This window comes from Podarcis tiliguerta (genome assembly GCF_965153285.1).
Source record: "Podarcis tiliguerta genome assembly, chromosome: 13".
Lineage (NCBI taxonomy): Eukaryota > Metazoa > Chordata > Lepidosauria > Squamata > Lacertidae > Podarcis > Podarcis tiliguerta.
This window is the reverse complement of record NC_139546.1, coordinates 27446059-27458744: the sequence shown is the minus strand read 5'-3', so window position 1 is coordinate 27458744 and position 12686 is coordinate 27446059. Positions and strand designations below refer to the sequence as shown.

Genomic DNA, 12686 nt, shown 5'->3' with positions numbered 1-12686 from the left:
GCTGCATCACTGAAAGCCTAGTCTATTATTATTATTATTATTATTATTATTATTATTATTATTAAATTTATATACCATCTTTCATTCAAAGGCCACAGGGCAGTTTACAGCATAAAAATACAAAATGAAAACGCATAATGTAACAAAATACATTTATTAGTTGCCATGGCAATTCAAAGCTCAAAATGACTTACAAAAAAAAATACATACATGCATACATTAAAGTGAGGGGGTGTATCCATTAAAACATCCCACCTAGTTAAAAGCCAGAGGCCTGATTAAAAAGGAAGGTTTTGGCCTGGCACCTGAAAATATATAATGATGGCGCCAGGCAAAGTTCCTTGGTGAGAGCAAACACAGGTCCTGAGCTACATTTCTAGGACAAAACCAACACTTTGAAATTAAGTGCTAGACCAGATCTACCCACTCTTTGAAGAAACTGATTTTCTAGATCCATTTCTATCAGAGTTTAGGCCTGATTTGGACACAGACACTGCCTTGGTCACCCTGTATTGATGACCTCTGTTGGGAGAGAGACAGGGGAAATGTGTCCCTTTTAATTCTCCTCAACCTCTCAGCAGCTTCTGATATCAAGCATCGTATCCTTCTGGAGCAGATGTCCAAGTTAGGGGTGGCAGGCTCTGCTTTTCCGTGGTTCAGGTCCTACTTGGATGATCATTTCCAGATGGTGATGCTTGGGGTGTGCGTTTGGGCTCCATGGAGCCTTCAGTGTGGGTATCCTCAGGTTTTAATTTTATCCTCCATGCTGTTGACCATCTACATGAAACCATTGAGTAGGGACATCTGGACCCTTGGGAGTACATTGTCAGCATTATTTTCTACTGCTCCTTTACATCTGCAGGTGTAGCAGTGAATGTCCTGGACCTTAGTATTAAGATTACTGCAATGCCTTATACACAGGGCTGCCTCTGAAGACGATTCAGAAGCCTTAGCTGGTGTAGAATTTAGAGGCTAGGTTGCTCTCTGGGACAAGATGCTTTGAACATATGATGCCAATCCTGGCCCAACTGCACTGACTGCCAATCAATTTCCAGGCCAGATTCAAAGTGTTGGTTTTGACCTATGTATAAAGCCTTAAAAACAGCCCAGGATCGCAATACCCCAAGGACTGCCTCTCTCCATATGAACCTACCCAGACCCTGAGATCATCCTCTAAGGCCCTCCTCCACAAGAGGTCCAGAGGGTGGCAACATGAGGCTCGCCTGGCACCTTCATTACATATCTTTAGGCACTAGGCAAAAATATTCCTCTTTTCCCAGGCCTTTGGCTAATTAAAAATACCTTGTCTTTTAAACTAGACGGAGGTTCTGGTTTGTTGCTATGCTATATTTTTTGTGTTCTCATTTAAAAAAATAATAATGCTGCGAATCACTCTGTGATCTTTGGATAAAGGGTGGTACATAAATTTAATAAATAATTTTTTAAAAAAGTATTAAATGCACCTGCAGGGTGCCTGTCTGGGTAGCACAGCTACAGGGCAGGGATATACAGTGGTACCTCGGGTTGCAGACACTTCAGGTTGCAGACTCCACTAACCCAGAAACAGTACCTCGGGTTAAGAACTTTACCTCAGGATGAGAACAGAAATCGTGTGGCGGCAGCGTGAGGCCCCATTAGCTAAAGTGGTGCTTCAGGTTAAGAACGGACCTCCAGAACAAATTAAGTTCTTAACCAGAGGTACCACTGTATAGGAGTGAAGTTAAATATGGAATACCTTATTTTTATTATTATCAGGGGGGTACTGCCCTGAAGAAGATGCTAGTGGGATTCTCTTCTTCTGATGCCATGCCAGTCTTGGGTGCACAATGCCCCTCTGGCCTAATGATGTTTTAGCCTGGATTATTTATTACTTATTTTATTTATTAAATGTATGCACTGCCAGTTAGACCAGAGGCCCGTCTAACTAGTGCAGCATCCTGCTCCCCAGAGGCACGTGCATCCGGGGGGCCAGGAAGCTCGCTCGCCGTTGTCCAGGCACAGATATTTGGTACTCGGTGACATGTCCCTTCCGTGAACCTGGAGGGTCCCGCTGGAATCAGCCCTCCCTCCCACTGCATCCCGCTCAGCCCTTGGAAAGCCGCCTCGGCTTCGCCCAGCGCCCCGGTCCGGGCTCCGCTTCGGTCCTAGGCCCCCGCCGCGGCGCTTGGCAAGGGGGGCTCCGCGCCGGCCTCTTGTTTGGGGCGGCTGCTCCGCGTTGCAAAACAGAAGCGATGCCGCTAGAGGGCTCTGGCCATTGTCAAAAAAAGGAGAGGCAGAGAAAGAGGCGACTGTTCTCATTTTCTCTCTCGCTGCTGCTGCTGCTCCCGCTGACGATTTTGGGGGCTGAACTTCCCAGGTCAGCGCCGGAGAGCCTTGTTGTTGCTGCTTCTCCTCCTCCTCCTGCTTGCGTAGCAGCGGCAGCAGCAACCCCAGACCCGGCGCCACCCCGACGGGGCTGCGGGAGCCTCCAGTTTTAAGAAATCTCCTCGTTCTCCAGCCGCATCCTCAAGGGAGAGAGGGACCTTTATCAGCCTCGGTTGCTTTTCTCTCCCCCGCCCCCACTTCTTTCTTTTCTCTCTCCCCCCCCCCCACCCTTTTTAATATTATCATTTAAAGGAGAGATCGCGAACTCTGCAGCTTCTCAGGGACCCGATCCTGAAGCCAGAGACTTCCAGGTAACTCCCGCCGACTGGGGTTTGGGCAGACAGCCAAAAGTCCAGCAACGTAGCCAGGCAACTTCCTCATTAAAAAGGGGGGGGCGGGGAGGGAAGGGGGAGCCTATCAGAAACAGCGGGGAGCCAACGCACCGCCGTTCCATCAGCGCCTCTGCTCTCCGAACGAACCGCTCCCCCACCCCCAAACAAGGTGGGGGGGGCACACACCCGGATCTTCCCTACGCGTATATAAACAAGAAGAGAGCTTTCAAGGCGTGAGAATGACGTAGACCTTGGGCTGGGTTGGTAGAGGAAGTAGGAAAGCTTGCCTCCTCCTCGTCCTCCTCCACCCGCCGCCGTCGCCTTCCTGGCAGGACTCGTCTGCCTCTTAAGAACTGTGCACGCGGTGCAGAAATCGGCCCAGGAAAGTCTTCTTCACCTGTTGAATTTCTGCACGTCGCCCAAAGTTGTTAAAAGTGCACCAGCCTTGCCAGGGAGACGGGAGGCGCCGCAGGATTGATATTGCAGGGGAGAGAGAGAGAGAGAGAGAGAGAGAGAGAGAGAGAGAGAGAGAGAGAGAGAGAGGAGGGCCGCAGGAATCTTGTAGCTTTGAGATCAGGGGGGCTAATGCTGTCCAGCAAAGGCCACGTTACAGGCCCAAAGCCGCAGGGTTGGTGATGGATTCTGAGCAGGGGAAACTTATTTTTTCAGAGGCCACAGCCTTCTGCAGAAGTGACTGATGTATTTTGCTGAGATTCAGTGGGCCCTTCTGGACCCATGCCAGAGACCTGTCTACAGGGACATTGTGCAGGACAATTATGGGACTCTACTCTCACTAGGTAAGGACTTTTCTTTTTATTTATTTCTTTTTTGCTTCTTTTTTATATTAAAAATTAATTCAAATAAAATCAGCTTTAAGTAGTAAAGATGGCTATTGCAAACCTGAGATCCCAGAGGTCCAAAAACGTATGGCGACATTGACTTCTGCTGGTTTAAGAATATGCAGCCTTTTGAATTACAGGGAACTCTTGATCAGGCCAGGAGAGTTTCTTTGAAATCTAGAAGGCTGTGTGTTGCTAAGCCAGCAAAACTCTCTCCAATGAAAAATATGTCAGGACACTTCTTTAGTAAGCTCACAGAAAAGCCTCAGAAGATTAGGATTACTCCATCTTGTGGTAGATGGAGAGAAGATAGAAAGTTATGAGAAAATTTCCTGTCCCTGTATAGTCAGCAGTCCCACATCACAGAAATATTTGGAGCGTTTGATAGTTGTGGAGGCCAAACCCAATAACTCTGGTGGAATTCCCATAGAATTCTGCTGGTTAGCTATGGAATGTCAGGAATTAGAAGCTAATATTAGTGTCAGCCAGCACTACCTCTTGGGTCTGGGTTGGTCTAATTCACCTATTGTATAGAAACGATGCTTTTAAGCTGCGGCACCAGCAAATGGGTTTTATCTAGTTATTTTGACTCCTGACCCACCCCCTGCCTCCCATGCATCCGTCCAAATATCTCAAGTTGGTAACACCACTTAAAACAGCAAATGATCAAACCAACAAGGTAAGGTAACCATTCAGATATAAAACGTTGAAACAAAGCAAAAAGGGGGTGGAAATATTCCCATGCTTGCTTCCCTCTCTTTCCTTTGATAGATGGAGGAACCATGAACCCAAATCCCCAGCCTGGAGGTGCAGAGGCTGCGCCGACACAGAAGCAGGTTCCAGGACGCCCTGAAGGTTCACTTTACCCAGGCCAGAACCAGGCTGGGCAGCAAAGCGAGGATCCGGGGAAAGGATGGGCCAAGCCGCCTCTTCCTCCTCCATTGCCGAAAGGCAACCCCAGTCTCCCACCCCGGGTCTATATGGGGCCCGGCCCAAGCCTGTGTGTCCAGTGTGGGGAGAGCCTTGCCCAAACTCGGCACAGTGTCGCCCAGCCCCAGAGAGCCCCCCACCCTGCCGATAAGTTCTACCCGTGCTCCGATTGCGGGAAAAGCTTCGGCGTGAGCTCCCACCTCACCATCCACCGGAGGATCCACACGGGCGAGAAGCCTTACGAGTGCAACGAATGCGGGAAGAGGTTCAGCCAGAGCTCCACCCTCGTCCTCCACCGCCGCATCCACACCGGAGAGAAGCCTTACAAATGCGTGGATTGCGGGAAGTGCTTCTCTGTGAGCTCTCACCTGACCAAGCACCAGAGGGTCCACACGGGGGAGAAGCCGTACGAATGCCAAGCGTGCGGGAAGAGGTTCAGCCAGAGCTCCACCCTCATCCTTCACCAGCGGATCCACACCGGGGAGCGGCCTTACAAATGCGACGAGTGCGGGAAGACCTTCAGCGTCAGCTCCCACCTCACCATCCACCAGAGAATCCACACAGGGGAGAAACCCTATCACTGCACGGAATGTGGGAAGAGTTTCCGGCAAAGGTCCGGCCTCAGCACACACCAGAAAACCCACATGGTCCTCGTGAGACCTTACAAGTGCCCGCCTTGAAGAGGGAACCAAGCTTTGGGTCGCAAACCACCAGCCTTTCTTGCCCGACGCTTTGCTCAGTGAAGAGACTGTGGCTGCAGACAGATAGGAGGAGGGGAGAGTTGGTTGGCACCCCACATTTTATGAGCTTCGTTGGAGACTTGTGGGGGGCTGGGGGGCACTGTTAATGCGAAAGGTACTTCAGGGGTGCCACCCTCCCGCCACAGTCGAGTTAGGGCCATTCATGAGATCCCAACATGCTCCTTCCAAAAAGCACTTCTGCTTTGAGTGATATTTCTTTCAAACCACAACACAGTGTTACGTACGGGGAACGTGGCTTTCTTTCCCAAGCTAGCAGTTTGGAGGGCTGTCTGAAATGCAATTTGTGTCAACTGTCACAGACACTAACCGGATATTTCCCGTGACATCGCCAATGCCAACTTAGATCGGTTTTCTCCCCCTGAGCGGTCCTCAAGTGTGAAAATGTTCCAGTAACAATTTAAAAGGAAAGGAGGAGGTTAAGGGAGTTGGGTAGACTTCTCCACAGCAACGCTCTGCCATTTTTGTAAACGTTTTCTTTTGCTTAGTTGCTCCTTTCTAGCTTGTTGTTTTCAATGGTTTATATACAGTGATTGGTGGTGGTTTTATATGTTGTACAATTGTGAGCTTTCTTAGGGGGCTTTGGCTGGGGAGCGGCATAGAGCATAATCAGTCACAAATGGGGTGTTGATGAAAGGTGTGTCTTCCCTGCGGTCCAGAGCTAGAACCAGAGCACACATTTCCTGTGTGTGTTTGTGTGTTTTAAAAAGACAGTAATGAGAATAAGAACAGAATATCCCAGCACAGCAAGGCTGCCTGGTTGCAACGTAGAGATCCATGCTGTGTACACATAATATGTTTGAAGCACAGGGCTTCCGCCGAAGAATCCTGGAAACTGTACTTTAGCCCTCACAGAACTACAATTTCCAGGACCCTTAAACTGCAGTTCCCACGATTTTGGGTGGATAGGTCAGGTGCTTTAAATATACAGTGTGTACAGAGCCCTGCTCTGTCCTTTTAAAAGTCCTGAAGCCAGTGGTGTTAGCGGGGCAGGAGTCCTTAGCTTTACTCAGCAGATAGAGCAGAAGAGCTGGCTTGCTAGAAGAACTATAGATGGCTGCCCACTTGGTGGTTTAAAAGGGGATTAAACAAATTAATGGAGGAGAGGGCAGACAGTGGTTTCTTGACCATGATGGCTGTGTACTACCTCCAGGATTGCAGTCTGCCTCTGCATACCAGCTTTTGGGAATCTCAAATGAGGAGAGTGCTGCTGTGCTCATTTCTTGCTTATGGGCTTCCTATGTGAAAACACAGTGGGGGATTAAGGCCTTTGGTCTGACCTAGCATGGCACTTCTGATGTTCTTCCCACAGTTTTGAGTCAGTGAAGTAATACACATGGGGCAGCCCATGTGGTGGCCTCCAGATGTTGGACAGCAACTCCCATCATCCCTGGCCATTGACTGTGCTGGCTGAGGCTGATGGGGGTTGGAGTCCAGGAACATCTGAAGAACATTTGGTTACCCTTATAATATCTAAAGAGAGGAGTTCCCAAGAGACCATTAAGCCCAAAGGCTAAAATGACCAGACTGCACCACTGCCAGAACCATCACCTCCCATCCCATCACTCCTTTGGTCCCTTTGCCAGAGTCTCTTTCAACTTCTGCAGCCAATTCAGCATCTGCAATGCTATTTTTACTCCAGCAGAAAGTGGGAGAGAACAGTGGGGTAGACAGAGGGGGTCCTTAGCAGATACACAGAATGGAATCGCACATGTAGCTCTGTCAGGAAAGAAAGATGGCTGGTGAAGGCTGGCTGCAACTGAACCTTGTCTCCACGGAGCCTCACAGCTGTGTGGGATGTGCTGTTCCTCCTTGGCATTCTATATAAAGTAGGTGCAGGGAACGTTCAGCCCTCCATACTACAATTCCCATCATCCCTGGCTATTGGTCATTGTTGCTAGGACTGATGGGAGATGGAGTTCAGCAACATCTAGGGTCAAAGGTTGGGGGAGCAGCCACAGGAGCAGCATCAATTTGGAAGCAACAGAGATAGATAGAAAAGGAAGTACAGTGGTACCTCGGGTTACATACGCTTCAGGTTACATACCCTTCAGGTTACAGACTCCGCTAACCCATAAATAGTACTTCAGGTTAAGAACTTTGCTTCAGGATGAGAACAGAAATCATGCAGCGGCGGCACAGCAGCAGCGGAAGGCCCCATTAGCTAAAGTGGTGCTTCAGGTTAAGAACAGTTTCAAGTTAAGAACGGACCTCCGGAACAAATTAAGTACTTAACCCGAGGTACCACTGTATCACGTCCATGTGGGAGATTCAGCAGGAACAGCGAAGAAACTCTGGATCACAATTTGGTGGTGAGCCAGGAAAGTAGACTATTTACAGGATGAAGTATTGAAGGAGGAGGGAAGAGAGAAGGAAATTTGCCCAGAAACCCCAGGAGATCTCAGTGATTCACCAAGAACGTCCTGAAGGAAATAGGAAGTTTGAGGGCTCTGAGATCACTTGCAAGTTGCTGCTCTCATATGGGGAGATTTCGGAACAGGAAAGATGCTACAGCAGACTAAGAGAGTGAGCCTGGTAGATATTTACAAGATTATGCATGGTGTAAATAAAGTGGGCAGATAGGTTTTTATTTCTTTTTTGGCAGTATTAGGACCGGTGACTGAGGTCATCTGGTGAAACTGATTGGTAGAAGATGCAAAGCAGAAGAAACACAGGACTTAAATAATAACTTTCACATTTAACATACAGAATTCATTGTTGCATGATGCCAGTTGCCACGGGCTCTCAAGGGGGATTGGACAAATACATGGAGGAACAGCCTATCAGTGAATGCCTTGAACATCCATGTTCCAAAGCAGCATGCATGCCTCATGAGTACCAGTCTCTGGGAGATGACAGCGGGGAGATGCTCTTGCCTTTGTGCTTGTGGTCTTTCCTGAAGCATCTGGCCAGCGCTGCTTGAAAGAAGACTCCTGACTAGATCGGTCTTTGGTTTGATCCAACTCTCCTTAGCTTTTAAAGGGACGCTGTTGGAGGTATTAGGCCTCTGAACACCACTTGCAGAAAATCGCAAGGCTGTTGCACTTGGTTTCTCATAGGTATCTGGCTGGGCACTGAGATCAGGATGCTGGACTATGATAGGACTTTGGGTGGATCTAGCAGAGCTCCTCTTCAGTTCGTACACAATCTCTGGCCTAGATCTGGAAAGCTCAGATCATCTCCCTTCATTCTGTGGGGGTCAGCATATGGTGCCTCTGTCCCTGGATTGGGGCAAGCAGAGCGACAGCACTAAGGAGAACACCCGTTTTTGTTTCATTTCTAATTGTCTGGATGTTGTTAGATAGTCAAAACACTTCAATTAACAGGAATTTTAGCCGTTTTAGGTGCTCTTCCTTTCCATCTGTAGCTTCCCCTTATTATCAACAGTCGTTTATATTTCTTCACCCACAAATCTCTCACTAACATCTCACCCTGTAATCTCCATGGCTTCATTCAAGGCATATTAAAAGTTCGGAGAATTTTGCAGGAGTGTTTTGTGTGGTTATTTTTAACCCATCAGCTGGTGAAGGTCTTGCTTTACTTAACACAGGGTCCAGCCACACTTCCTCTACCCCCAGGGAAAACCCGCAGTTTAGCTCTGAATCGGAACAAGCAGCAGTTGGGTTTTCTGCATATTGCCATTGGTTCCGGGGAACGTGGTGGGGAGAGGACAAAAGCACTTGGACTCATTCCTAGAAAGCATGGGGCAAGCAGAAAACCACTCAGGCCCAGGCTTTATAGGAAACGTGGACGAGCCCACTGACTGTAATAAACATGTTCAAGATAAATGGAAGGCAAACTTCTTCGTAGAGGCTCTCTTTTTTTAAAAAAAAGAAAAGATAAAAGGAAGGCAAACTTATTCGTGGAGGCTCTCTTTTTTTAAAAAAAGAAAAGGGGCTAGGGCTTTGTACAGTTATTCTTCATACTCCCATCTTTCCACAGGGAATATCTTGTAATTCATGCCACTCAAAAGATTGGTACTTCTCATTAGCTCCTTTGTTTCAAAAGTTAACAGCCACTTCCTGCTTCTGCTAATGGAGACGGGCAGGTTTATGTGTGACAGTGAGATTTCCTTTCATTGTAATTCTTGGGTGCCAGACAGTAGAATTTAGCAGCATCAAAATACAGGCCAAACCAGTTTTTCGGTGTTCAAGAAATTGAAGGGATGGGCCATTATAAGAGGGCAAAGGGAAGGGTGATGACCATTAAGAAAGCCATCAGCAAAGCTAAGGCTAGGTACTATCTTGGCTCTAGGTTGTTAGCAGAACGCAATACCAGAGGTGGTTTCAGAACTGCAGTTTGCATGATACAAGTTGCAGGGGAAATAGTTGCAGTTTATAAGCAGCGGCAGGTTGGAGAATAATGTGGGCTGACAATTTGAATCCAGGACTGTGGACATGGGAGAAGCCAATCTTCCTCACTTACCAGGAAGAAGGCTCCCAGGAGATTAATGGAAAACCTGTGATTTCCTCATAACGACCAGCAATTTCTTTCACTCTATAGCCATATAATAAATGCCTGTGTGTTGTTTAGGGCCTATGACTTGTTAGCATTTAGAAATGCACAAACTGAATAAGAACAGTTATTTTAAGCTCAGATATTTTACCCACTTATAATTAGTAAGTAACTTCCTTAAATAAACTACTTTCCTAAGGCTGCAATTCTATACTCGGCTAAGAAGAAGTCTTACTGAACTTGGGCCTACTGCTCAGTGGGCATATATAGCATTGGACTGCAAGTTAGTTGCCCCTTCTCTCTCCATTAAACACTCCGTGTAGGAAAAGCAGCTGGAGCTCCAGGTTTGCTTAAGCAGCAAGGGTAATGTTGATCCTGGAGAAACCTATCCCCAGGCGGGGAGAGTTTTGGGTGGGTAACCCAGGATGAGTCACACAGGTAGAATCTGAAGCTCCACCACTTGGGGTGGGGAAGAGACTATTTTCAGGGGCCAACAAACATTTTCAGGAGGGAGCCGGTCAGTCCACTGTCCCTCAGACCTTGTGGGGGACCGGACTAGATTTTTTTTGGGGGGGATAACAAATTCCTATGCCCCACAAATAACTCAGAGATGCATTTTAAATAAAAGGACACGTATTACTCATGTAAAAACGCTGATTCCCGGACCGTCCACAGGCCAGCTTTAGAAGGTTATTGGGCCGGATCTGGCCCCCGGGACTTAATTTGCCTACCCATGAACTAACCAATCTAAATTAGAAGAAAGGAAAGAGATGTTCTTTTTTTAAAAAAGCTTGTCTTTTAAAAATGGAATCCTTGCAAATATATTTGCATTCCTCTGACAGATGAATGGTTTGTGATATAATTCTGTTCTCATACCCTCCAACAGAGCTATCTGTTGTGTGTGTGTGGCTGCATAGAAGTCATACATTTCAAGCCCATTAAAAACACATCCTGCCCAGAGGAAAAAAGTAATGAAAACCATGGTTTACCCCCTCTACAGAAGCTACAATTCCCATCGCCCTTGTTGTTTAGTCATTCAGTCGTGTCCGACTCTTCGTGACCCCATGGACCAGAGCACGCCAGGCACTCCTGTCTTCCACTGCCACCCGCAGTTTGGTCAGATTCATGTTTGTAGCTTCGAGAACACTGTCTAACCATCTCGTCCTCTGTTGTCCCCTTCTCCTTGTGCCCTCCATCTTTCCCAACATCAGGGTCTTTTCCAGGGAGTCTTCTCTTCTCATGAGGTGGCCAAAGTATTGGAGCCTCAGCTTCACGATCTGTCCTTCCAGTGAGCACTCAGGGCTGATTTCCTTAAGAATGGATGCGTTTGATCTTCTTGCAGTCCATGGGACTCTCAAGAGTCTCCTCCAGCACCATAATTCAAAAGCGTCAATTCTTCAGCGATCAGCCTTCTTTATGGTCCAGCTCTCACTTCCATACATCACTACTGGGAAAACCATAGCTTTTACTATACGGACCTTTGTTGGCAAGGTGATGTCTCTACTTTTTAAAATGCTGCCTAGGTTTGCCATTGCTTTCCTCCCAAGAAGCAGGCGTCTCTTAATTTCGTGGCTGCTGTCACCATCTGCAGTGATCATGGAGCCCAAGAAAGTAAAATCTCTCACTGCCTCCATTTCCTCCCCTTCTATTTGCCAGGAGGTGATGGGACCAGTGGCCATGATATTCGTTTTTTTGATGTTGAGCTTCAGACCATATTTTGCGCTCTCCTCTTTCACCCTCAATAAAAGGTTTTTAAATTCCTCCTCACTTTCTGCCATCAAGGTTGTGTCATCTGCATATCTGAGGTTGTTGATATTTCTTCCAGCAATCTTAATTCCGGCTAGGGATTCATCCAGCCCAGCCTTTCGCATGATGAATTCTGCATATAAGTTAAATAAGCAGGGAGACAAAATACAGCCTTGTCGTAGTCCTTTCCCAATTTTGAACCAATCAGTTGTTCCATATCCAGTTCTAACTGTAGCTTCTTGTCCCACATAGAGATTTCTCAGGAGACAGATGAGGTGATCCGGCACTCCCATTTCTTTAAGAACTTGCCATAGTTTGCTGTGATCGACACAGTCAAAGGCTTTTGCATAGTCAATGAAGCAGAAGTAGATGTCTTTCTGGAACTCTCTAGCTTTCTCCATAATCCAGCGCACGTTTGCAATTTGGTCTCTGGTTCCCCTGCCTCTTCTAAATCCAGCTTGCACTTCTCAGAGTTCTCGGTCCCATCGTCCTTAAATAATAATAAAAAACACCTATGGTACAGCTTCCAGGATAGCTCAGTCTGCAGAGCATGAGACTTGATCTCAGGGTTGTGGGTTCGAGTACCATGTTGGGCAAAAAGATTCCTGCATTGCAGGGGGTTGGACTAAATGACGTTTGCTGTCCCTTCCAACCTTACCATTCTGTGATTCTTTGAGGGTGGTGTGCTTTAAATGTATGGTGCGTACACGGATGCTGTGTTTATTTACTAAATAAATAAATAAATAAATAGTGCCTTTGTTTTTATGCACTAGTAGTGTTCCTGCCTGTCTGACATATATTCAACACAGCTCTCATACTTCATTAATATGGGAAACCAATATGCAAACCAAGCCTTATGATGAATGGGTATGTTTAGCCTGGAAAAGAGGAGATAGGACATCCATCTTTAAATATCTCAAGGGCTGTCACATGGAAGAGTGAATAAGCTCATTTTCTTCTCCTCTGAAGGGTAGGACTCGAACCAACGACTTCAAGTTACAAGGAAGGAGATTCTGACTAAACATACGAAAAAAACTTTCTGACAGTAAGCTGTTCAACAGTGGAACAGTCTCTCCCTCTGGAGGTGGTAGTAGACTTTCCTTCCTTGTAGGCTTTTAAGCAAAGGTTGGATGACCATCTGTCATGGATGCTTTAGCTGAAATTCCTGCATTGCCGGGGGTTGGACTAGATGATCCCTGGGGTTCCTTCCAAGTCTACAATTCTCTGATTGGGAGCAGGAGGGAAAGGGGGGAGGGCAGGAA

General features: G+C 47.1%; 1 protein-coding gene across 2 annotated transcripts; it reads left to right on the top strand.

Moving 5' to 3' along the window:
* Window positions 1-2208: 2208 nt before the first annotated feature.
* Window positions 2209-8707, top strand: LOC310663384 (uncharacterized protein). 2 transcript variants are annotated; one of them, XM_083411197.1, is made up of 3 exons: window positions 2209-2675; window positions 3366-3493; window positions 4307-8707. In XM_083411197.1, the coding sequence occupies exons 2-3, from the start codon at window positions 3394-3396 to the stop codon at window positions 5143-5145; spliced, it is 939 nt and encodes a 312-aa protein (XP_083267323.1). In that variant the 5' UTR covers window positions 2209-2675; window positions 3366-3393; the 3' UTR covers window positions 5146-8707. The 2 variants fall into 2 exon arrangements, with proteins under 2 accessions (XP_083267323.1, XP_083267324.1); XM_083411198.1 differs by lacking the exon at window positions 2209-2675 and adding an exon at window positions 2766-2929.
* Window positions 8708-12686: the final 3979 nt, after the last annotated feature.

Coding starts and splice junctions, on each gene's coding strand:
- LOC310663384 (XM_083411197.1), top strand. CDS start 3,394: ATGTATTTTGCTGAGATTCAGTGGGCCCTTCTGGACCCATGCCAGAGA. Junction 3,494..4,306: donor TGGGACTCTACTCTCACTAG/GTAAGGACTTTT, acceptor TTCCTTTGATAG/ATGGAGGAACCATGAACCCA.